The following is a 26,813-nucleotide window of genomic DNA, read 5'->3' as shown; positions in this document are numbered from 1 at the left end:
GGAGTCTGTGCCCTCTGTTACTCTGGCTCCCATTCTGTGGGAGCCCCCTCGCCTTTTCCTCCACAATTCTTTTCACATTGAATTATTTGTTTAACTTAATTTGTGTAAATGGAATGTGTTAAATCTCATTTGATTTCATTTCGTTTTTCTCTTGGTCCTGCTAGACTTTCTGTAAGTTCCCCTTGAAGCAAAGAACTGGCAAATAGGCACATTTGACAAATAGTTAAAAGTGTTTGGTTTATTGCAAATTCTAAAACTGGCTTTCTTGAAATTGGCAATTTTTTCCCCCTCCTTTGTGGGACTGCATAATAGTTTGATTTAGCTGTTTATAAATTTTTAATTGTATTCTAAACAATAGGATAACTGAACAATGGACCATAATGTATTGGAATAATAAAACTGGGAGCAATACTATTTAAAACTTAGCATACTCAATATATGTGTCCCTTGAGGGGAAAGTCTTTAAAAAGCCACTCTGGATTCTGTTTTGAGTTAGGTAGCACCAGGATATTTCTGCTTGATAATTCCTCTACATCTCAGGGACCTTTTGATTATTTGAGGTTAGATCATTTATATTCCCTCAGAATCCTCAAGGAGATTGTGGCCTCTTTTTCGGGGAAATGTTCTGTATTCTTCAGTTTTCAATCTCTGATAATTTTCACCCTTCATTCTATCTAGAATCCTCACCAGACCTCCCATCTCAACCTTTTTCGGTCTGTCTAAAATAATTCCTTAATGCTGTAAAGCTACTTCTGAAATCCTGCTTCTTCGGTGAAACTTTCCCCAGTTAGTTAAAAGAGAAATCCGGCCTCATCTTTATTTCTACTTATTATAAAGGGATGAAGTTTAATGAACATCCACTGTGCATGGTTTCTTCACTTTAATTTTAATGGACTAATTTATTCTGCCCATGAAAGCTAATATGGGTCTCTTAGTTTTATGTTTATATTTTGAGCAATGAACTTGCTTGGCATAGGGAACATGAATTTGAGTTCAGTTGGTCATTGGGCCTTGTTTATTTTGTTTAGGAAAGAGTTTATCACATGTGGATGAATATGAAATAAAATGTTATTAGGTTTATGGTGTCGGCAGGGTTGGTTTCTTCTGAGGCCTCTCTCCTTGGCTTGTGATGGCCGTCTTCTCCCTGTGTCTTCACATGGTCTTCCCTCGTTGTGTGTTTCCTCTTCTTATAAGGACACCAGCCATATTGGTTTCAGGTCCACCCATGTGACCTCATTTTAACTTAATCTTCTCTTTAAAGATGCTATTTCCAGAAGTCATGTTCTGAGCTACTGGGTGTTAGGACTTCAACATTTGAATCTTGGGGAGACACAATTCAGCCATAACAAGGGTTAAAAGTAGGCAAGGGAAGACAACATCCTGAGGGCGGGGAGACTATAGGGTATTGTTGTGATCTGGCTCAGAACTGCCTAAGTGTTGCAGGGTAAAATTCACAGTAATTAGTCTTTTGTCCGTACTTGCCCAATTTTTTGGACTCAGTGAGATCTGAAGTACCTTCTAAATACCTCTAAGATTCCATGATTCTGTTTTAATAACTTTTATAATTAGACCTTACTGCTTGTTTAGGGAGATGCTTGGAGAGGCATTTTCATAATCCTGTGCTTGCCAGCTGGGATGCAAACGAGCAGGACTTGTGTCAGATAGACCTTGATTTGGATTCGATCTCTTTTCTTCCTTATCAAGCGGAAGAAAACGGCTATAAACATCCTTCTCTTAGCATTTTGCAAGCTCTGAATGTGGACAGGTTATGTAGCCCTAATTCAGTCATCTATGAAGTAGGAATAGAGTTGTTAGGAGGCTCGCCTTGGCTCTTGGCCATTGTCACTATTACCTGCGCAGATGGCTACTGGCCCTCTGCAGACACCCTGGTTGGCTCCGGGTGCTGAGACCCAGCTTCTGCAGCCCACATGGGGCATTGCTGTCAATACTTGCTGACTTGTGTGGCCTCCAGTGCCTGCCTGACTCCTGTGCCATAGAATTCACTTGTGGCTCAAGGCCATCAAAGTGGAGCTGGGTTTATATCAATGTCCCCAACCTCACGTGCTGAGTGTCTGACAGAGCCCCTCTGCTAGACAGATGTCACTTCAGGGAACATGAGTTGGTTCCAACTCATCTGGTTACCATACAATTATTTCTTACCTCCTCTTCCGATATTTAATAGCCCCAAATGGTTATCAGGAAATTGCTCCTCTTCCTATATCTTACCAGGAGGCAAATGCGGAAGGTTTGTGGGACAGAGATGTCGTTTAGCCTAGCATCAGATTTTAAGATCCGTGGACTTCAGTATTGCCAGAAGTAAGTGCTAGACTTGTGTCTACTTTTCCTAGTCCAGAGGGTACCCACATAGCAGCGGGGTAAATAGAGTGTTAGAGTGTGTGTGTGTGTGTGTGTGTGTGTGTTTGAGGCGGGGAGGATACAACAGCATGCCTTCTACATACGTTGTTCTAGTTAAATTGTGTTTTTATCCTTTGTGTTGGGATTGATTTGTATAAATCTAGTCGTTTAAAACACTGTGATGGCTTTTATTTTTGGCTTCAATAGTTCAATTAATTCAGATAAAATTTTATTCCAGCAAAACCATTAAAACAAGTTGACCAGAGAGTTCCCTGGTCAGGAATACAGATTCCTAAGTTGTTCGTGGCTGTCCTATTTTAATCATTGTGTAGGAACACCAGAATGCAACACTGTTGGCAGTAGTATGTGGCCTGGAAAAATCCCACAAGCTAACCCATTTAATGTTGTCTTTCTCTGGTACTGCTGCTGGTACCTTCTCTTTTAGATTCTGTGTTCATTAGAAGTTTTTCAGGTGCAAGGGACAGGCATAGAGGACATTACTGGGGCTTTTTTTTCTCTCTCTCAAACGGATTTATATTCAGAAAACTGATCAGAAAAATGACTGCCAGCATTGCCAAGGTTGTGTCCTTGTGACTTCCATTTGGAAAGGAAGACCCTCTGTCTTCCTGTGTCCATATATCACATATCAAGAAGATTTTAATTGGTCCTGCTTGAGTCACATAGTCAACCCAGAACCTAGTACTGTCTGGTAGATGAAATACTGGGGGATCCACTGTAGCAAAGCATCTTGACGGTAGGCCCACTGGGATCACATGGGCTGGGAGAGGGATGGTTTCCCAAAGGAAAAGTTGCTTAGCAAACAGCGATCTATGTCTAGTACAGAAAACTAGCATTTCAAGTCCACAGGGGTTTGGTGTTTATTCATTTAGCTAAAAGGGAATGGGACGGTAACTCACGAAACTGCCAGATCCATTTGGAAATTTTAAGCTGCACATTTAAAATCTGTATGAGATGAAACGATGAGGACACACTTGAATGGTGTCCATCAGGTGGGATACGTGTTATGCAGACTCTCAAAGAGTGGAACGTAATTGGTGATTTCTTAGGTTGACTGAAATGTGGGCAGTTTTGTGAGTAAAGGAACAAAATGACAATAATGGCCTTTTTTGCTTTTTTGGTAGGGTTAGATGATTGCCTGCAGCAGTATGTCCACAAGTTTGAACGGGAGAAGATAAATGGAGAGCAGCTGCTGCAGATTTCCCATCAGGATCTTGAGATGCTGGGTGTCACACGAATTGGACACCAGGAACTTGTGTTGGAGGCCGTCGACCTTCTCTGTGCACTGGTTAGTTCAGGACAAGGGGATCTGTACCATGATGACGTGCTTTAGAACTTTTGCTCTTAAATCATCGTTTGCAATTTAACGTATCGTCGTTTTCTTAATGATCCATTGAAGTGAGCTGAAGACAACATAGAAAGGGAAGAAAAGAAAGCATTTTCTAGATTAAGACTTGGCAAACTGTGGCCTGTGATTAAATCTGGCCCACTGTTTTTGTAAATAAAGTTTTATTGGGACACTGCCATGCCCATTCATTTACATGTTGTCTGTGGCTGCTTTTTGTCACAATGGCAGAATTGAGTAGTTTGTACCAGGGCTCTATGGTCTCCTAAAGCCTAAAATGCTTACTATCTTGCCCTTAGTGGTTAAAGTTTGCCTCTTATGGACGAAGCCTGTGTTAGTCTTCTTTATCTTTTATAAAAATTAAAAAGGTGGAACTAGTCCTGAATGAAAATATCCTCTAAATTGAGGTGAGAAATGGGTTCTGAGTTTCGTGTCCGTTTTTGTTACTATAAAAAGCGTTTTTATGTTTCACAGCTATTTGTGATATTTAAATAACTGATGCTCATGCTTGAAATAACCTATGAAATGGTAGCTCAATGGGGAAAAATGTGAACTCAGTTCCATTTCGCAGATGTCTGAGCTTTGGCTTGACTGGGACTAAGTTAAACCCTGCCAGATGCTGACTCGTGTATGAACACCTGTGGCTGTAGGGGGAGCTCTTGTAGGTGTGGGCTAAAAAACACCTGTAAGGGCATTGTGTTTATAAACTGGTTGGCATACGGTGGGATCCACTCTACCTGTCATGGTGCCATGCTAAGGATGGAGTTTCCTAAACTGTCAGGATTTGGACAGACTGGGCAGCATTCAAGCTGGGTTAGTAACGCCATGAACCTGAGCCAGGGGTCTAGACAATACATCACTGAGAATGGTGGGAAAGAATGCACTCCCGATTATTCTGCCATTGCTGGTCTGCGTTCCATTGATTGTATAACACTTGCTGCATTGTGCCTGTTCTTTTTCTTAAAATGGACAGAGGCTTGTCTTTGGCTCTGAGATGCGCTGCTCTTGTTTAGGAAAGTAATGGGGAAATTATTTGTGGTTGATAAATGAGCTGCCACAGGGGAGACGCCGTGGCCAAGTGGTGTGAGTGCTGGCCCTGGAGGCAGGCTTTCTGCCTTCTCATCCTGGCTCTGCTACACGCTTTTCACTCTGCGACCTCCAGGGCAACGGTAGTGTCTGTTTTCCTCATCTGTACAGTAACGTTCCCCTGGAAGTGGCCGTGTATTAGCGTGCAAGTGTTTTGCACTGCCCAGAAGATGTCTAAGAGTCCAGTGTATTCTTAAAACTGTATGTTCTTTTATACAGTGAAACGTGTTTGAGTTGACTTTTATTATGCTCCCTGGGAACAACGCCTTTTGGTCTTTTCTGCTAATTTGAATCGTCTCTTTGAACTTTGCGTTAGGACTCTGAGGACAGGTAAATCACTTTGAAATCCACAATAGGTGAGGAGGAAGGGCAGACAGGAGGCATGCTGTGTACAGCGAGTGGGATAATACATGTAACAGCTGCCTCTCTTTGCTTTCCCCCTTCCCTACCTCTTAAAATATTAGAACTAAAATGAACAAAGCTGGACCAACGCCAGAACCTAAAGCTGTGTTTTATCTCCTACAATTTCCTTCTCATTTCCTTTGTAGACAAAGTTTTGACCTCAGACTCGTTCTGGACATGCTTTGTGCAGGAGAGTGCCAGTGAATGCATCTGACAGGAGGGTCACGACGGGAGGGTTCGCAAACGAAGACTCCTTTTCTGGGCTGGGGAGGATTTTAGAGAGTTTTACTAAAATAGCTTTTTGTCTTGACCTAATCTCCTTTTAAAATAGTCTTATTATAATGTATATATTAATTACACTGTCTCTTTGATCCACTTAGATCACATAGATCTTTGTATATGTAAGTTGGTAATTTTGTGTGTGTGTGATAAGTTTTTTGCCTTGAACAGTCCCTCCCCTGGCTAGTTAATGTGTATTGCAGTTGGTCCTGGTGTCATAAAAGAGGCTTTTATGTAAACTGAATTTAGCGGATGTTAATTTTATGATGGACAGGAAATGAATAGAATTAGAAGTAAGGAAGGGGGAGGGAAAAACAAAACCATTGGAAAGTTTTGGAAAGAAAAGGACAGATAGAATGCATAGGAACCTAAAATAGGGGCTGGGTATTGGTTAAGACTCCAAAACCAGTGAGCAGATGGACCACAGATAGCTGGGTACGCGTGGATGGAGAGCAAGGAGAGAAGCTGCCTTTGGTGAATGTTGACCTTGGAGGGCTGGAGTGGTGGCTTAACACAGTCACTTGTATGATGAGGCAGAACCAAGACCACTTCCCGGGATTAAATTCAGAGTCGGAGCCCGGTGTTTCTCCCTCTATCTCTGGGGCAGTGGCCAGCTGGGACAGACTCAAGAGTTGTTCTGTCCAGTAGGAGAGCTATCTGCCACATATGACTGTTTACATTAAAATGAAATAAAATTCAGTGCCTCAGTCACAGTAGCGACATTTCAAGTGTTCAGTAGCTCCTGTGGCTACTGACTGCCATATTTGCACAGTGCAGATAGAGAATGTGTTCGTCAGAGCAGCAAGGTCTGGGGAACAGCATTGGTCTAGGGGATGTGGTTGAGATTTAAGAAAGTATGATTGTCACCTGTTTTCTTTGCCAAATCAATGAGACCCTAGTTACCTGAAGACCAAGGCAGGGGCAGATGTGTTTTTCAGGTTGAAGTAGTGTAAGAAAGTGAACAAGGTTGAATCAGTCCATGTGTTAAGTGATGCCACCTAAATGTGTGATTAAATGAAATAACCTGTAATGTATCCACCTGCCCAGAGTACTTCTGTACACTCTGTACCCCTAAGAGTATTCACTGTTCATCATTTACCCACATGGCAAATCATTGAAAACGGTTACCCTTTTTTTCTTACGGGGAGAAACCATGCAGGAGGAGTAATCTTTGCTGGCAATTTGTGTTTAACTGGATCTTGCTTATGAGCTTATTAAATGCCTTTAGGGAAACTGTGAAGTGTATTTCTTAGGTTGCAACTTAATTGACCCAAGTCGATAAGATGGTTTTGATTGTGTGTCTCTGACATTCCTTAACTGCATATATTAGATAATGAACAGAGCTAGGAGGAATGGGAAAAGAAGGTACAAGAGAAGTTGTGTCAGATTCGTCCTCAGCTGAAATGTGAACAATTGAAGGCACCAGAACGGGGAGAATCTATGTTTCCTTTTCTCCTGTCCCCTGTGTTGTTTCTCTACTAGACCGGGATATGACCGCTGATGGCCGACTTCTCATGAAGTGAGATCTCGGTGGAAAATTTTTCGTATGTTTGTAGATTTTTGGAGACTCACTTCATTTCTTACCTAGTTTGTATTTTCTTGATACCTTATCCTAAAGCAATTTCTGAAGGAGACAGAAGGGAAAAGATGAGTGAAAATAATCAAATCTGGCCTGAGAAATTATTCCTTTTCTGTCTTTCATTGTGGGGCACTTAAGTCAATAATCCTTTCCTGATTATGTTTCTACAGTAGAGGTTTATTTGAGCTAATATAATCAGTTTCTTGTTCCCTTGTTATTGTGGAACGGGGTGCAAGGGTAAGGAATTTTCCTTCCTTACTTTGCTCCTTCCTTCCTCCTTTTAAAAATTATTCTTTATTAGAGTTATATCTATCCATCTTTCCAGTCCCATGATTTGTTTTGGGGGGAAAATAAAAAGAATCAGAGCAAATTGAGTGGAAATGAAAAGAACCAGTTAATAAGAAGCTACACTCCCCTTGATTTTAATATTAAAAGTGGTGGGTTTGTAGATTGAAGTTTAAACGTTCTAGCCACACTGACAGGCATGTAATCCTATTTGAGTTCAAGAAGTAAACGTGTATAGCAATGAAAGTTCCAAGTAATTTATGGTGACGTTGACTATCTAGAAAGCTGACTTTCCTGCTTTTAGTTCAGAACTCTTGATGTAAGTTGACAGGCTGCGTGATACTGAAGGAGGGGCCAGTTCCTTTTAATCATAGCACCAGTCTTTTAGAGCAAGCTGTGTCACATGGCCCTTTAGCCATTCACTCGTGAGTCTTTGATTCTCTGAATTGAAAAAGCCATGATGAAAATCCATTTTTTAAAATTTTTGCCTCTGTATTGGAGGACAATACTATATTTTAATCTCTAGAAAGTGACAGTGAGAAAAAAAAAGAAACGTAAGGTTTAGATAGAACATACATACAGGACACTCATTTTTTTTTTTAATGAAATTCCTTTTTAAAGCTTGAAGAAAACATTTTTCAGTTAATAGATCTGGGAAGATTTTATTAATATTTATACTAACTTAACTGTAAAAAATGTCTATCTAAATTTTTTAAAAAAGATTTTTTATTATGCTAGGAAACAACATAAATTTAAACTTCAGATAAAATCTAGTAAAGTGAGGATGGTTTTCATTAGGGCTAACATGTTATTATTACTTAACATCTTGCCCCTTCCTACCCAAAAAAGTTCTCCCAAACTCCCTATATTCATGGTATATTTATAGTTATGTTTCAGGTTGATATGCTTTATGTATCTTGATTTTGGGACATGGCTCACCCTCCCTAGGGCATTAGAGATGGGGGCTGTGAGAAAGGAAGGGCTAAGGGACAGGCTAGATGCAGGGGACAAAAGCAGTGCTCAGATCTAAACACGACCTACTGGCCTCTCAGAAATGAGGTCTGGATGGCTACAGACAGCTGAAAGAAGCTGCTAACACTTCACAGGGCATGGAGCAGGTCAGCATGGAATTTGGGGAAGTTAACCAGCTTGTTGATTTAAGCTAGATCCAGGCTCACTGGCCACTTTTCTTTTTCTTGTCCACTGCCCACCCTGGTTTCTGTCTTATCACGTTGCCCTTCCTTGGGCAGGGAGTGTGGAAGGAGGGACATATAGCATTGTGAGCCAAAGCTCGTGCCCTCAGTGCAGGTTGCTTTGATTAGAACCCCACCCGTATCACTGATTAGCTGTGTAAGTCTGGAGAATTTATTTAATGTCTCTGTGTCTCAGATTTTTCACCTATAAAATGAGATAATATCATTATGAGCTTCACAGGCTATTTACCTGAGATAATGCTTGTCCAGCGCTTAACCCATTTCCCGGCATAGAGGACGTGTTCGGTCATGTGGGCCACTATCTTATTCCCAGTTTTAAAATGGTACCACATTCTTGCCTTGGGGCGCTACCAACACAGTATAATATACCCCAGAAATAGCTTCACTTTTTGTTAAAATGATAAAACAGATGATAACACAGAAATTCACCTCCTGCCTTCCGTAAAAGTCGTCTTAGATCTATGTGTCGTTTCCTGGGATTTGTTCTTTATCTGAAAGTGAGTCTAGGCAATATTGTCACATGAAATTGGTTTTTTGGAAGCACCCAAGTAAGTTGAACATTATTCAGAAAGAACACTGGTTAGAAGCTCCCAAGACGGAAATTACATTTTAGGTGAATTGATGTGTAGTCACTTCTGCTCTGTTTCTGTGTGAATCGCATCCGATGGAAATCCATCTATTCAATCACTATTTTATTGTCTGCTGTGTTGGAGATGCAGCTGTGAGCAGTGTGCAGTGCCCCGCCCTCACAGACCTTGCATCCCAGCGAGGAAGACAGCAGCAAGCAAGATGGTTCAGGGAGATGACAGATAGGTGAGGTGCTAAAGAGTGACCGGAGGAGGTATTTGGCAATGGCTGGAGGCATTTTTGGTTGTCATACTGGGGAGGGGATGCTTCTGATACCTAATGAGTAGAGGGCAGCTAAACATCCTGCAACATACAGGAATCCTCCCCCCACAACCCAGACAAAGAATTATTGAGCTTTCAATGTCAGTAGGGTCCAAGCTGAGAACCTCTGCTCTAAATGGCCCTGGAAGCCTCAAGGATGAGGGGTGATGTTTGGACCAATAAGGATGTGAGTGATGAGAAGGAGCTTTCTGCACCAAAATTTGTGGGAGGAGCATTTTGGGATGAGGAACTAACAAGGACAAAGTCCCTGAGGCACAAGTAGGCTGTGGGAGGAACAGAGTGAAGGCCAGTGTGGCCATAGTGGGTGAGATCAGCCCTGTGGGTAAATCATGTAGGGTTTTGTGGCTGTTGTAGGAGTTATTCAAGTGACTCAGTGGGATTTTTGAATTATTGTGAGAGTTTGGACATTGTTTTGATTTTTTCCCCTTTGATTTCCCCCCTACCCCCACAGAATTATGGCCTTGAAACCGATAATATGAAGAACTTGGTTCTGAAACTGAGAGCATCTTCCCACAACTTACAGAATTACATAAGTAGTCGACGGAAGAGTCCGGCTTATGATGGGAACACGTCCCACAAGCCCCCCAATGAGTTCCTGACTTCTGTGATGGAGCTTATACACGCTGCCAAGGCCTTGCTATCTTGGCTGGACCGGTGAGTTGCTGCGTGTTCTACTGTCCCACGAAAGGAGGGCCCGCGATGCACAGAGGCCTGTACTTTGTCTCAGGAAAAGGAACCATCGTCTCTTTCTTGTCCCTTCCACAGGGCCTTCCCGGTAGTTCTGGATCAGTGGTAGATTGTAGGGTCTCTTTGGAAGTGACTCGCAGGAAGAAGTTAACCTCAGCTTAGAGAAGAGCAAGGCTGCCAACGATGTTTTACTGAGGTTAACTGTGAATGATTAGTTGGTTGTATGATGGTTAGTCAGCTCCTGAAGGGATGTTCATTCTCTTGGCTCATTTATTTAATGTGTTTTTTTAATTTTTAATCTAGCACTTCTGTCTCATTCAGATTCCTCATTTGTGTGTTACATGAGAGGAAACAGTTACATAACAAATAATTTAAATGAGCCTGTTGTGTAGCTGTGCTTGTCAGCAGACAGTGGCGTTCCCATGGGTTCTCCTCCTCCACCCCCTCACACTTATTTTTAAAGAGAATTTTGTTGCTTTCTAGGGCTCCATTTACAGGGATCACTGATTTCTCAGTAACAAAGAACAAAATCATTCAGCTTTGCTTGGACCTGACCACTACAGTCCAGAAGGTGAGTGCATTATTGTTGCTTCCTGAACTTTTTTCCCCTTTTTCCTCTTCATCAAAGGGTTTACATGCAGGTATGAAGTGCCATTCTTTCTCTCTCTCTCCATTTTCCTTCCCAGCAGAACTTGGGAGAGAGGAAAGGCTTTAAATTAGATGCATTGTATAGATGGTTTCTGAAAAATGACCAGTGGCCTTTATCTGAAAGATTACCTTCTTTGGTTTTAAAATAGTTGAGCTAATCATCCTGTACTTTCTCTAAAATATTAAGAGCACCTAATTTTGTTTTAATAGAAATTCATTCTGGAGTAACTAAATATCACTATAATCTTTGTTTAGGATGTAGGCTGACAGAACAACCAGTATCTCATTCCCTGTCCCCATGTCAGAGGGACAAGAAACTTGGAGGTTCTAACATTGACAAATGTTCTGGTTTGGAAATTTCCCTTGCAGCTCGTTGGCCAGCCCCAAGTATCTTAGTAAGGGCCAGGAAGATTGATATCAGTCAACCTGTAACTTAACTAGTTTCTGTCATCTGAACTTTAAAAATATTTCTTATTAGACCATCGGCTCCTAAGATCACTTCCTGTCACATTACCTGGCACCTAGCAGACACTTGTAAAATAGTTTTGAATTGAATTGAGGCTATAAAATGTAAGGAAGAGCTTGTTCTTTTTTCACATCCCACTTGCTCCCAAAATTCTGTGATCTCACATTTGTTTCCACTGCTGATTTGGCAAAAAGTAAAGAATGTCCTTTCCTCAATCCTGACCATGCCATATAATTCATGCAGTTCTGAAAATCCATGTGCTTTCCTCCTGTTTCTGGAACATGAAGAGTGAAGTTTGGCTTTGCACGTGGCAGCTATTTGAGGTCCAGTCCTGAGCAGCCATCAAACTTAAGGCACATGTGACTTCATCACATGCTTTTGAGGCCATGTTCTTAGAAAAAACCTCAGAGCAACCAAAGTGGATCTGCATTTCTGCTTTTTTTATGATGTGTAAAGAAATTTCACCAAAAGCGTCTGATACCAATAGTGACACATTAACCAGACAGCCACCAAGTCCTAGCACTTGTGGTGGAAGGCATTTATTTTTCTGATACCTTGAGCTTTCCTTCTCTTCTTCCTTCTGCCTTCTGTTTTGATTTTTAAAAGAATTTACTTGCAATCAATTAAAATGACAGTATAAGAGTTAAACATGTTAATTAGCAAACGGGCAAGATTTGCTCACAGGTGTTTCTCTGTGTTATTTAAAGGGTCTTTAGACGTGTGACTGATTCAGGCTGCTCCTGCTGTAGTGTAGGGAGAGGAGGAGAAAGTGATGAAGTCCAGGGTGGAGGTGGTAGTATTTGTTTTCACAAGATCAGTCTGCTTTGCCTAAGCAGGTTGATGTTGGCTGTGTAGGTATTTGGACTATTCTTTCCATAAATATTTATTTAGTGCTTACTATGTGTCTGCCCCTTTTCTAGGCAGTGGGGATTCTAGAGTGAATAAACAGATTAAAAAAAAAAATCCCTGACCTCATGGAACATACAGTCTTTGGGGGAAAGAGAAAATTAAAAGATAAATAAGCAAACTATGTATCAAGTTAGAGAAGTGCTGAAGAGGGAAGGTACAGGAAGTACCGAGAGTGGAATCCAGTTTTAGATATGTGGCTAGAATAACCCTCATTGAGAAGGTGATGTTGAGTGATCCGACCAGTGTGACTCAGTGCTTGTCCCGAAGGAATGGGCTTAACTGCGCTGTCAGGTGATGTTTTCCTTGTCGTCATAAAGGTGTTGATTGTTAGGAATAATGATTAAGAAAATCTACCCCCGGGAGTTGGAGATCTGGATCCAGTCACGTAGTGCCCACTGTACCATCTCATCACGCCCCTGCTTACGGGGTCTTCACGACACCTGGCACATGATTAATGGTGATTTTTAAACATGTGTTTAAATGAATGAGATAATGCTTTTGACAAATTCGCTGATGAGAATTTGTCTCTTCGGAGAAATTTAACCCTGTTTTTTGTTTGTTTGTGGTTTTTTTGTTTTTGTTTTGCCTTTGGTGTTCATTGAGCATGTGCTTCAGAGACAGGCAGCCATAGGTTCAAATCCTGCCTCTACCGTTAATTAGCCCTGGGACCTTGGACAAGCCACTGAAAAGTTATGAGCCTCAATTTTCTCATGTATAAAATGGAAATACTAATATTTACCTTACCAGGTGATTTGGTGGGATTTCTGCAAGTTATTGTTGAGAAAGAAAAAAGAGAGAAAAGTATAACATGAAGACAAGTGGTGACCAAAAATATATTAAATGTTTGTATGTAAGTCTTTGTAATACACACATACATCCAAAAAAAACTATACACAAAGGAATACATAAGTACAATGGACAATTTGGAAGAAGAATGAGTTTATCTTGGCAGGGAGAGAAGTGGGGAAGGCACGCACATGAGCACCAAGCCAAAAAAAAAAAAAAAAAAAGTTTTTTCATTTACAAAAAGTGTGTGTATCATCACATTTATGAATTCATGTAAAATTAAAAATAGAGAAGTAATATAAACTTTAAAAAAATAATATCTACCTCAAAAGATCATTAGGAAGATTAAATATGATATAACATATGCAAAGCACCGTGAAATAGTTGCTGATAGTAGGGAATATAAAAATCTTGCCTTGTACTAGTTTTCTAGAACCAGACTTGATGGTTTAAGGAGAAGTTAACAAATATGTTACTCTTACATTCTGGTATTTTTTTTTTAATGTAAATTTGAACAATTTTTAAGGATTAAGACTGGCAATATATAAAAATACTGTGTTTCCCTGAAAATAAGACCTAGCCGGACAATCAGCTCTAATGCGTCTTTTGGAGCAAAAATTAATGTAAGACGTGGTCTTGTTTTACTATAATATAAGACTGGGTCTTATATAATATAATATAAGACAGGGTCTAATATCAATTTTTGCTCCAAAAGACGCATTAGAGCTGATTGTCCGGCTGGGTGATATTTTCAGGGGAACACGGTATGTGGGAATATCATTTTATGAACTTAGATTGAAAAAACATGTTTAGCTCTTGGTGAATGTGTGTTTTCTGTAGTAATCAGAGAACATAGGTGCTGTCCCCTACTTCTTTCTTGTCACTTTCTTTGCACCTTTCCCTCTGCTGATAACATGTAAGTCTCCCCATTGGAAGGGTAAATATTTGCTGCTTTTCTCCCCTGTGAGGAAAGTGCACACTGCTTTTAACCGTGCTTCCGCCACAGCCTCACACTCAGTCCACGGACTGATATTCTGTCCAGATTTCAGGCTATAATTTCAGATGAAGGAAACCGAGGTGGGAAGGGACTGTGGTCTCTATCTTTAATCTCTCCTCCTAAAGTTGCAATGACATGAGAACTGGAATCGCAATGGCAAGAGACAAAATGACAGTGACAGGTGCTGAATTCTAGTGTGGAAAGAAATGAGGGCAATGAGCAATGTCAAGCCCACGAAAACTGAATGGAAAAAATAGCCATGAAAGTAGACGAGGAAAAAGCCGTGAGTGCCGATAGTGAATCAGTTATGTGTTACATGCTGACACGTGTTACCACATTTACTTCTCAACAGTTTTCTGAGGTAGATTTGATCATCCCTGATTTATGGAGAAGGAAGCAGAGGCATGGAGAAGTTAAATGGATTGTCCAGGGCTACTTAGGTAGTAAGAAGGTAGATTAAGGAAGAGCAGCGGCAGAGGGAAGCAGCACCTGATAGCTGCCCAGGCTAGGTCTGTGCCAGGTAGGCTGGCTTGAGTGTGCGGATCAGGGTGACCAAGGAATGTGGCAAAGTTCCTCCTACCGTCTGACTCATGAGGGGGTGACTTATTTCCAGGGCTCCTTTTTTTCCATTCCATGGCCTTCATGCCAAACAACACTAAGTCACGCCTGCAGCTGCTTCCTGCTGGTAGGAATGGGTGTGGGAACCTCCACGTTCATGGTGGCGGAAGGTAAAATAAAAAGTGAGCCCTTTCACATGCTGACTCGAACCACTCAGGGAGGCAGCAGAGTTCCCCTCACCCAGGGCCTCCATCGCCACAATGAGGAACCCGTTTTCTAAGTGATTTGGATCCATCAAAGACTCAAGTATCAGGAACTGTGAGGTCACACATCCACCTTGAATCTTGGGCCCTGGAGCTCTCTGACGATGATGACAATGCTCATATGATTCAGAGATTTGTAATGAAAGATCATAAATACAAATTATTAGTTTTATTTTTAGCACAGGACCACCTTAGTGTTCTGTTTTTCTAAAGTTGCCATTTGTTTAATAAATTTGTCCTTCAGATGGTGTTAATAAGGGACGAGCCATCATGGTAGTTGATGGTTTAGTGCCAAGTTGGAGGAAGGAAAGCATGTTTTTGAGCGTTAATCACTCATATTTTATGGAAGTTGTTCCTGTAGTTTAAATTTATAACTTTTTCTTTTTTTTTTTTTTAAGCATTTTCTTACTTGGCTACTTTTTTCCTAAGAGTCAGTGTAAATTTTGGGAGTGGTGAGAAACTACAATTGTTTCTCAGATTTTTACCTAGTAGAGAAAATTTTTTAAAAATTTAAAGACACTGAAAATCTGATTATAAAAAATCACATAGGGTAGAAAGTGTTAGCTATTTCTACCCCCCTTCATGACCTAAAATGACTTTTTGATTGAAGTGAAACTGACAATTTCAACAGAATTGATTGATATCCTTCATGTACATAAAATAATCAGCAGTTTCTCTGGAAAGCCCCAGTTTAGGATTATACTTAACTGTGCTAAAAACACTCTGAAGAATGTGGTTGGTCTCCCTTTTCTTCTGCTGCAGGCAAGTTCTAGGTTAACTGTGAGAATTTCACAGGGGCAGTTTTGCTTTGGTTGCTTCTAGACAGGACAAGGGTGATTCCTATAATCAGCTAACAGTTCCCAGTCTTTTGTTCTTAAGCTGAGTAAATAATGCTTTGCGTTCCAGCCCTTTATTTAATGTCATCAATAGCATACCTCAAGACCACTTTTTTGGCAGTGTGTTAAATGAATGTTTTGTTGAATCTTTTTCATCTATTAAGGACTGAAATATCTGATTTAATCTCAGTGGTGCTTAAAATAAACTTTTGTGGCTGAGCTTATTTAAGCCCTCATTTGAAAGCTATTCTTATAGGCAGGTCCAGAGCTAAAGACGCCTGGCATGTTGGCCCAGTGCTCGTGGAGCCCGGGATCCCATTTGGGAGCCATTGTCAGGTTTCTTGGACTTTGACTTCTGGCTTACTACCTTCTGCATAGTCTGGACAGTAGGTGGATTTCAGCTTGATGATTTTTGTAGGTTTTCAGATTATATAATTGGTCAGATGGGTTCCTGGGATGATAAGTTCCTGGGGTCAGGATTGAGCAGAGCCTCAGGAGGAGTTAAATGGTGGCTCCATTCTTATGCTGCACTCTCTGTCCAGGTCTCTTTCCATCCAGGTCTCGTTCCATCCAGAACTGTTCAGGCTGCAGGGTAGGGGTGGGGGGTATGTCAGGGACCATCTTGGGCTCCAGGAAATATCCAGACAGGCAAGCCAACAATTTTTGGAAGTTTTAAGCTTTTAAATTTAGTTTTCATTTTTTTCTTCTTCCCTTCTTTAGGATTGTCCTGTAGCAGAAATGGAAGAGAAAGTCCTAACCATAGTAAGTATATGTTCTGCAAGTTATCGTAAAATTCCTTTCCCCAAACCAGTGGGAATCACATTACTTAAAGTAAATTCACTGTGGTTAATTACTTCAGGATATACTTTGAAATGTTGGTTTTTGGGATATGGGTCTATTAATTTAGACAGAAAAGGAAGAATAAAGTCGTTTAACAACAAGACCAACTACTGTGAAAATTCCTGTGCTGAAATTGGATATATTGGGGTTTCTCATTTGCTTTGGTTTTTTTATCCTCTGAACATTTCATCAGAGTGCCGTTATACTTAAATTGATACCTAGCCTGTTAATAATGGATGAACTGATCTGCAAATTTCACTTTAGGACCATTTTGATTAAAAAAATATTCTTGGCAAAAACCTTATGATGGAGGGGGAGATGTACTGTGACTGTTTAAAGGCATTTTATAACTATTCATCATCGCTTCCTCCTTTTGACATAAGCCAGCCTGTGCTCTTTTGATAAGGCCTTCCTCCTACTGATGTTGAGGAATTTAGCAATGAAACTGCTATAAATATATTTTCCATAAATAGGGAGGCTAAACTAATTGGAGGAATGTGCAAAATGTCACTTCTTGGTTTCTCCCCCTTGGAAAAAAAAAGTCACTCTGGAATTTCCTGATTTCTTTGGTTGTTTAATTTTGAAAGGTTAGATGAATCTGATTGGCGGAAGTAACCACACGTAACCACTGGGATTTCTACACAGAGATTACTCAATAGGGGTCTTCACATCGTTTCTAAGGTTTTACTTTGTTAGTGTTTGCATTCAGAGAATGTGAATGTCACCATCACTGAAAAGATGGTACACCTAAATTTAAAACACAAAACTGTAAAACTCCTAGAAGAAAATTGGAGAAATTCTAGGTGACCTTAGGTTTGGCAATGGGTTTTTTGATACAATACCAAAAGCACGATTGATTGAAAAACAAAATCGGTAAGGTAGACTTCATTAACATTAGAAACTTGGCTCCATGCAATGTACTATTAAGAGAAGGAAAAAATAAGCCTCAGACAGGGAGAAAATATTTTCAAAACACATATCAGATAAAGGACTTGTGTCCAAAATACATAAAACTCAATAATCAGGAAACTCAATAACAAGAAAACAAACAATCTAATTAAAAAGTTGGCAAAAGATCTGAACAGACACTACCAAAAAAAGATATACAACTGGTAAATAAGTATATGAAAAGATGTTCAACATCATGTTTCATTAGGTGCTATAAATTAAAACAACAAGTACCACTATATTCCTGTTAGAATAACTAAGATTCAAAACACGACAACAGCAAATGCTGACAAGGATGTAGAGCAACACGAACGCTCATTCGTTGCTGGTGGGGATGCAACATGGTGCAGACACTTTGGAAGACAGCGTGGCAGTTTCTTACAAACTAAGCATACTCTTACCATACATTCCAGCAGTTGCACTCCTAGGTATTTACCCAAATGAATTGAAAACTTATAGCCACAAAAACTTGCACAGAGTGTTATAGCACGATTATTCATAATTGCCAAAACTTGGAAGCAACCAAGATGTCCTTCAGTAGGTGATGGATAAATCAACTGTGGTCCATGCAGACAATGGAATATTATTCACCAAAAAAAAGAAATGAGCTCTCAAACCATGAAAAGGTCTGGAAGAAACTTAAATGCATATTACTAAGTGAAAGAAGCCAATCTGAAAAGGCTACATACTGTATGATTCTAACTATTTGACCTTCTGGAAAAGGCAAAATAACAGAGACAAAAAAAAAAAAAAAAAAGGGAATTCACAGTGGGGCAGGAGGAGAAAGATGAACATGGGGAGCGTGGGATTTTTAGGTGTCGGAATTATTCTGTATGATATTGTGTGGTGGATACATGACAGGAGGCATTTGTCAAAACCCATAGAATTGCACACCACAAAAGAGAACCCTAATATAAACTACGGTCTTTAATTAATAATAATCTCTCAATATGGATTTATGAACTTGAATAAATGTACCACCACTAATGCAAGGTGTTAATAATATCTTGTTATTATTAACTATATTATAATACTATAACTGTGTTTGGGTGGGATAGAAAGTATATAAGAACTCTGCACTTTCTGCTCATTTTCTCTGTCAACCTAAAACTGCTTTAAAAAATGAAATCTATTGAAAAAAAAAAAGACAGGTGCAGGCAAGATAATCTTGTCAATATTTGGTATGTAGAGAACATGAGTGATCACTACAAAAAATACAGGTGGCTGGGAATCCATGATTCTCTTTAACTGTCAAAAAGGAGGTTTCTGTTTCTCCCCTGCCTGTGCTCTTCAGTGGTCGTAAATGAGATAATATAAATGTTGCACGTTTTAAACAAAGTTGAAATGCCTGGTACCATTTGTACAGATTACAAATATGGAATCCAAGTGCTATGTGTTCGTTGAGCAGTATTATCAAAATGATTGCCAGCCAGAGCTAGAGATTATAGGTCAAGTGCATTTCTTTAAAATTCAGCTTGAGATAAACTTCATTAATGATTGAACCTTTCCTGACGTTTTGCCTCTCCAACTCTAGGTCAAGGTTTTAAATGGCATTTGTGACAGAACAATCCGCTCTACCAGGGACCCTGTTATGAGCCAGTGTGCCTGTCTGGAGGAAGTTCACTTACCAAACATTAAACCTGGTGAAGGCCTGGTAAGAATTCTGACTACACGTATTTTATTTTCAAATAATAACACATCGTCATTTATTAAAGTTTTTCCCCCCCCATAATTCCTTATTGCTTTCACTGTAATTCTGAATAGCATTAAATTAGGCCGTCTTCCACCATATAGTGAGAAATTTACCATCTTGAACTGTTGACATATTTTATGTCTTCAAAGTATAAAAATAAGTACAATTTAAAAACTGTACACTCATATCTTGAAGGAATTATCGTAACAGTTTTATTTTTAGGACTTAGCAATGGAAGGAAATATAAAGCATTTACACAAAGGAAACATGGTCTCTGGGTACATAAGAACATCTGCTCTGAAAGTCTCTGTTAGCACTTCGGAAGAATATGAGAAGCGTCTCCTTGGAAGACATGATTCTGAAAAAATGTTCAGAAATGTTTCATTAGTGAGGTACGAGCTCTGTGAGAACAAGCCCTGAGAATACATACAGGTAGGTAGATACCTGACTACCTAGATCAGCACCCAGACACCTAGCTCTCCCAGTCCCTAGCATGCAGCCAATGAGATGAATTTGCTGACATTTAAGTGAAGAAGCTGCGAGGCCCATTGATAAACTTAGAGGCGTTGAGTCAAGGTTTAAATCTCAGCCCTCAAGTGACTTAACCGCTTTATGTGTCAATTTCCTCATCCGTCAAAAATGAATAATAATAACTGTCTCCCAGGGTCGTTGAAAGTGTTAATTTAGATGATGGATGCTGAGTGGCCGATGTGGGACTGCACAGGACATGTGCAGTAGTGATTGGTGGCCACAGCTGCTGTAGCTGCTTTGATGAGGGGTATGACGAGGGGTGTGCCTAGCATGTCGGTAGCTATGGGGAGACATCAAGACAGTCTCTGCTCTCAGACAGGAAAACAAAGCAACCAAATGATGACCAGGCTGCATTCGTAGTAAGTGGAGAAATGCGTATGGAGGCTGCTCGGCTTCAAAGTAAATGATAGATTATAATAGATTCGACAGGGAAGGCTTTTGGAGGTGAGTTTATAGTCACGTAGAAGCAGAGAAATGCCTGTGTGAGCAGAAATGGAGTTGCCATTTCGGATGGTAAAGTTGTACAAGCAAATGCTCGGGGTAGGGGAGTACTGCATGGCGGGAGAATCTGATCGCTCTGGCAATGAAGTGGTCCCCCTAACCCCCCCTCTAGCCGGAAAGGAGAGGAAGAAGGAGAACCTTGGAGGTGTCAGTATGTGAGGAGATTCTCATTGTAGAGTGGTGTAGGGGCAAGTTCGGGGTCAAAATGATTTTTTAGGAGAATGCATTATTGTGATATTGATACCAAGGTGAGCAACTACTCTGCCCAATCTACTTTTTGCTATCTTTCCTCATCTTATAAAAATTTATTAAACACTTTTCATACATGATATGCCAGAGTACAGAAATATTTCTTCGACGATAGGGCACTCACCCCTGAGTTTGCTTCTCAGGCCTTTTAGGAAGGAGCGTATGTATCTTATGCTTCCCTTAAAAGGGAAAAGTACCTGTTTCTCATCTATTTCCTATGTTGTGTTATTTAACAACCTTCGTTCATACATGCTGGTCTGGATTGTGAGTGGCTTGAATAACTCACCCTGTAATGACTGCTGATACCAAAGTTAACTGATTATATTGTGTCACTAGACAAAGAGATGGTCAGAAGAGAACAGTCCTTGTTTGAAAGGCCTCATTCATTCTTCAGGGCTGAGAAGATGCCTCCTGAGTCCCCAGAGTTATGGCAAAATTCGGTGTGCCTGGCACACAAATGACAATATCAAAGAGATCTCGTTTCTGATTTCTTTCACTAGTATTTTGGTTTGTTGAGTTCCCCTTCACCTCTCTTTGGATCTTGTTTCACAATGTTTTAGGAGGCTTAAAAATGAGTATTGTTCTGCAGGGACTGCCTTTAATGTTTTATAAGTTCAAGTCTCACTTGGTGGCTGTATTTCTACATGTTGGTGTAAATAGTTAATAATATTTGTGACTCACTCTAGGGCATGTACATCAAATCAACCTATGATGGATTGCACGTGATTACTGGAACGACAGAGAATGTAAGTGCCTGTTCGTTAAATGTAAAAGGTATTGGATGTTTAAACAAATTTGACAGAGTCCCCATGCTTTTCATTTAAATGTATGCATGCTGTTTTATTATCCTTAGTGAGAGCAAGGGTGCCTGTTTTGTTTATTTCTGTTGCTAGGACACTGCTTATCACCAGCTGTTGTCAATTTATTATTTAAATTGTCCTTTATTGCTCATGCACCTTGCCTAGTTTTTCACCCCCACCCTTGTGTTAATTATTCCTTTTGCGTCTGGGAAGTGTTAATCCATAAATACAAAAACAATGATCTCTTTGCCTTTGAGAATCACTCCTAGAAGTACTGTAATTGTTAGCCAAATGTGTAAATATCTTTTGTTTGTTTGTCTCATGGAATTTATGTGTCACCGGAGCAACTATTTTGGGATTTTTGCATGACATAGATTCTTTTTGTAGGGTTGTATTTCATAATATTTGGCATGATATTGAAATTTAGTTTTTTCCCTCCTCTAATCCTCTGAATAGAAAAAGCAGGGCTGTTTCTATGGTGAGATACTTTGTACTCTGTTATCTTTCTTTTGGAAATTCTGCTACACGAAAGGTGTGTGTCATGCAGGGTCTCTGGTCCCGCTCTCGGTGGGTGGACACAGAATATGGTGAGTTCAAAAAGGAACAACAATGGAGCCACAGATAGGGGAGTCATACCACTATATTCCCGATGGCGGCGGTCGAGACACAAAAGCAGACATCCACCAGTCCCCCAACAAGGGGTCTTCCTGCACCGCAGTCTCGCTGGCAGCTGGGCGAGACAGGAAGTAGGATCAATACGATCCACAATCCATAATCTGCTTGCTAACAGCACTTACTAGCTTTGATCTGCAGTCTGCTTCTCTGCCAACCAACCAAGCCAACCCACTAGCGTAGTCACGGCAGTTGTATTAGTGGCCCATGGCTAACCGGCAACAGCAGATGCCTCCCAGCCACAGTTGATGGCCTTCGAATAACCGAGCCAGCACCTTTCCACGTGAGGCCGAGAGCCTGGAAACTGCTCTCCTGGCTCTTTGAATTTGTGAAAAGTAGAGCTAATTAAGTGCTTTCTTTTTGCAACTTACAAGATGGCTAGCTTTTAAATGACATTGATATGAAGCTTAAAATGTTTGAATAGTTTCCAGGATCTGTGTCAAAGAAGCATGTGTCTGTGGAATTAATCTGTTTAATCAACTAAGACAAGAGGAAAGAGTTCCTTAAAATAGAAGAAATTGGTACCTATTTTTCTAATCTGTTTGGTGGAAATACGTGTTGCATTTTGAGCTTCAGCTGCTTGGTCTTTTGATAAAATAAAAGGGCATGATCTTTGCTGAGGGTTTGTTATACACACTTGATTTTTGTAGTAAGAAAAAAAGGACATTGCTTAAGGCAATCAATGACTTATAAATAAGTTGTGTGGTTGTGGCAGACAAATGAGTAGATGGTAGTGTCTTTAAGCATTCTTTGTTGTTCAACAATGAGAACACACTGAGAACTGCAGGAAATTTTACATCGCCTCACCTGAGAGGCAATAACAGCCTCTTAGGCTGGGGATGGTGTAAAAGAAAAAATGCATAATGCATTACACAGTTCATTCCCTATTCTTGTCATAGACTTAATATATTTCAGCTGAGCCATGACAAGAATATACACACGTAGTAGCCACCCAGTGTATTATTTTGGAGTTGGATGGATTCAGAAGGATGGTGAATGTCATTTAGCAATTTGGTGATTGCATATAAGCATCTAGCAATTTTTGGTGATTGCATAAATAAGCAGACCTCTGTGGTTCTAGATTCTCGCTGGTCTTCTTGAAGCAATTTCAGTCTTTGGCAAGTGTGTAGAACACTAATATAGCTATCAGAAGGCACACAGATTTCTCCTCTTCAAAACATCCCTCCCCCTGCCCCCCATTTTATTTTAAAGATGAGAGTTGAATGAGAGACTAGACAAGCTGCTTTGAATCAAATGAAATGTCTGTCAAATGTAATGATGCATTTCCTAGAATTCCTACCAGATTTAAAAGACTGGGTGATTGACCTGAATGTAGTTGACCCTGGTACTCCCAGAAAGGACTGTGTATAAGTCATCCCATCCAGTTAAAGATCAGAAAAAGGAAAACTTGTCTTATTGCCTCTGGTAATCCATTGGAAAATGTCACTCATCCTTTCAGTCATTCAGCTGTGTTCACTAAATACCCGGAATATGCTGAACATTTGCTAAGTCTCACAGATGAGGGTGGGAAGTTAAATAAGAACCCACTTCTTACCTAAGCCTATCCAGGGATTAACCTGGATGTTTTATATTTCATGCTGGATATTTTACACTTAAATGACGAAAGAGAATGCCAGAACCAGGGAAGCTTTCCAGCTATCATTTAAGGTTGCTAAGACTTCAGAGTCAGAATGTCTTCGTGGAAACCTAGTGTGGTGGGTGGTAGTGGATGGGAAATCAGTCATTGCATTGCCAAGCCAGCTGCCTCCATATCCTCTGTCTTGGATTGTAGGCTGAAGCAATGCCAGAGGCCATCTCCGTCCTCTGGTCCTTTGCTTTTTTCTTTGTTCTTTTCTGAGGTTATCTGAGAAGCTAGGATCATTCCAACGTCAGATTAAACAGTATCTAGAAATTCTCCTCTATCTGGCTTCTTTTTCTGATGATGCATAAGACCTTGACAGGATCTCGACAGGATCCCATCCGTCCTGCTATCCTCCACCCGCAAGATGAGGTGGGAATCAGATTAGGCTCTGAAGAATGGCCGCATTCTTCTCCAGGTCATCACCCCTCTGCCCCAAACCAAAATGAGCATCATTTTTCAGTAGTCTGGCTCATGGTGAACATAGGCAAGAGCTACTGCCCTAGGGAGAATTTTGGTATCAAGGTCTCTCTTTACCAGTGTTCTGCCAAGCACAACTCTTAATCGCTTGGTAGGACATTTGAGAAATGAATGCATGAGGATCCTTAGGAAACGAAGTCAATTCAGGACACTGGGGCTTTTTTTTTTTTTTTTTAATTGCACATCTGTAAATAGGGGGACTTCCTGGCCTTAGGGCCATCTTTTATAATGTGAAGCCAACCATAAATGAATCCTTAGACCAGGAAGATTAACTGGAAAGCTATGGGTTAAGTATCTGACACACAATATCGAAAAGGAGCACTGATACATTGTTTTTGTCTTTTTTAAGTGTCTAAGAGAGATTGAGTTAGGCCATCGCCCCGCGGCACCCATGATACTAGTCTCTCAGATGAGGCACTGCTGGTTGTTATGGTGGCAGGTTAAATGTTTTTAAAAAATAACAGTCACACCTGTGCTTTGTGTTGGACCTAGATAAGTCAGTGGGAATGTTTCTACAGTTTAATGTCACTTGCTCACTTCTTGTTGAGACTGTCACAACAGTTGAGTGAGAAAATTCAGCAAGTGTATCTTGGCTTTAATTGCTACCTCCCTCAACATGTTCAAAGGTGCTATTTCTTTCTCTTTTGTTTGTTTGTTTGAGGATAGTTGTAAATTGAAGATTCAGCCAGTTACGTAAGTTACCAAATAAAATAGTCTGGCCTAGATAACATTTGATTATAATTTGAAATCAAAGGTTTATCCTTTCCTTCTCTTTTGCTCAGATGAGGTATCTTAGTCATAAAGAGTTCTAGTTTGACTAAATGAACAAGAATACTATGGGCAAAATATTTGACAAATACATTAATATATCTATATATACACACGTGAATATATCTATATCTACATCTACTTGCAAATTTGTTGCAAAGTATTCTTTGGGAAAACAAAGTCTGGAAGTTTGTTTTGTTACTGAAAACTCATTTATTTTGAATTCAACCTGAAATGGAAAAATTTTGCATTCATTTTCTCTAAAGAAATACAATTTCTATTTTCACCATCTATCTATTTTAGTAGCATTGTGATAAAAGAAAAACAAGGTTGAGTAAAAACTAAGATCGTTTTAATAATTGCTTAAAAGGAAATGGAATGACAGAGTTACAGTGAGTCTTTTCATGTTAAACAGTTGGTCAGCTTCTGTAAGATTAATTTTGATAAGGTTCATGTAAGGTGTCTTTAGATGAACTAGTGGCTTTTTTCAGTTCATCATTGGCGACAGTGTGTCCCACTCTCCCTGACAGGTGAGATGAACTTGGCTGTCCCACTTGACAGATTATCTGTTATAACAGACCACTAATTAAATAGATAACACAGGTTTCTACAAACTAGGTAGTCTCAGCGAACTCATGTACACTTTGTAATATTTCTTGAGAAAATTATATTTCTTTTTTTTTAAAATTTATTGGGGTGACAATTGTTAGTAAAATTACATTCCATTGCTCATTGTCTACAGAAGATAGAAGGAAGAAGAAATAGAAGCAGAAAGAAATAGAAGGTTAAAAACTAAGATAGGTCTCTCTGTTTGTTTCTAATAGTCTCCTGCAGACAAATCTCAGAAGATTCATGCTGGCGATGAAGTCATTCAGGTTAATCGGCAAACTGTGGTGAGTTTCTGATTGAGACTTAAAACCTAATAGTCCCCTCGAGAACTTTTGACTAAACCCAACACCATTTTGCTTGAATTTTTTAAATTTGCAGTTTATATCCAATTTTCCATAATTTTAAGCAGTGCTAAGATGAACATACTTGTATTATATTTGTCTATTTGTCTACCTGTTTGCTCACGACTGATTTCCTTGAGATACATTCACAAGTTTGATTTTTCCTTATTCATGAGCAAGTCCCCTCTCCTCATTTTCTTTCTTTGAAGGTGGGATGGCAGCTAAAAAATCTGGTGAGAAAATTGAGAGAGAATCCCACAGGAGTTGTATTACTGCTTAAGAAGCGCCCCACAGGTTCTTTCAACTTCACTCCTGCTCCCCTGAAAAACCTACGGTGGAAGCCACCACTTGTGCAGGTATTTGGTCTATTTCCACTATCTGTATAAGTGTTCTGGTATCAGTGCACGAACAATGTCAAGTGTCTGATTGATCTCCAAAAAGAAAGATGAAAATTGGAAGGAGATTGGTTTCAGGAGTTTGTGTATGCATAATTTTCCTATTATCCTACTTAGATGAAAATATACATTCTAGATTTGCACTGAACAGTATGGTAACCACTGGCCACATGTGACTATTTAAATAAAATGAAAGGCTCCGTTCCTCACTCTCATTGGCCATATTTCAGATCTTTGGTAACCACATGTGGCTAGTAGCTGCCATCACTTCAGAAAGTTCATTCTAGTCCTTCTTTCTTCATTTCAAACCCATACTTATATATAAATGTATCCACTTTGAACACTAACCTTAGAGAGACTACGTGGGGTTGAGGCCTTGGCACTGGTTTACCGAGGCGGGGCTCGGGACAGTGGGAATAAGCCACACAGGGGTGAGCAGGTGGTTCTTTGTTATGGCTGTTGTTTAGACATTGTTTAAAATTGCCAGCCTTGGGTGATGATAAAACACAGACTGCCTTTTAGTGAGTTATTTAAATTCTCTACAAACAGTCTACTCCTTTATTGCCTGCACCTGGGTAGACCATGCTCACTGACCAATGCTTTGCTACACCTTCGTTCCTTAGTGTTTATTTTCTAAACCATTGGATGAAAAGCCATGACATTTTAATGCCCTTTTGTAAGATTGAGATTGCAATTTATATGTAACTGTCTGTGATTTTATTGGC

General features: G+C 40.0%; 1 protein-coding gene across 2 annotated transcripts in view; it reads left to right on the top strand.

Moving 5' to 3' along the window:
- CNKSR3 (CNKSR family member 3) overlaps nt 1–26,813 on the top strand; it is a 77,709-nt gene that overhangs the window by 39,600 nt on the left and 11,296 nt on the right. For both annotated transcript variants that reach the window (XM_019749254.2, XM_074333721.1), the window contains exons 2-9: nt 3,498–3,661; nt 9,924–10,126; nt 10,643–10,730; nt 16,343–16,384; nt 18,945–19,064; nt 21,071–21,130; nt 25,568–25,636; nt 25,903–26,049. In XM_019749254.2, coding sequence (XP_019604813.1) covers nt 3,498–3,661; nt 9,924–10,126; nt 10,643–10,730; nt 16,343–16,384; nt 18,945–19,064; nt 21,071–21,130; nt 25,568–25,636; nt 25,903–26,049 — 893 coding nt within the window. The remainder of the gene's footprint in view (nt 1–3,497; nt 3,662–9,923; nt 10,127–10,642; nt 10,731–16,342; nt 16,385–18,944; nt 19,065–21,070; nt 21,131–25,567; nt 25,637–25,902; nt 26,050–26,813) is intronic.

This window comes from Rhinolophus sinicus, linkage group LG05 (genome assembly GCF_036562045.2).
Source record: "Rhinolophus sinicus isolate RSC01 linkage group LG05, ASM3656204v1, whole genome shotgun sequence".
Taxonomy (NCBI): Eukaryota; Metazoa; Chordata; class Mammalia; order Chiroptera; family Rhinolophidae; genus Rhinolophus; species Rhinolophus sinicus.
This window is presented reverse-complemented; position numbering and strand designations above follow the sequence as displayed.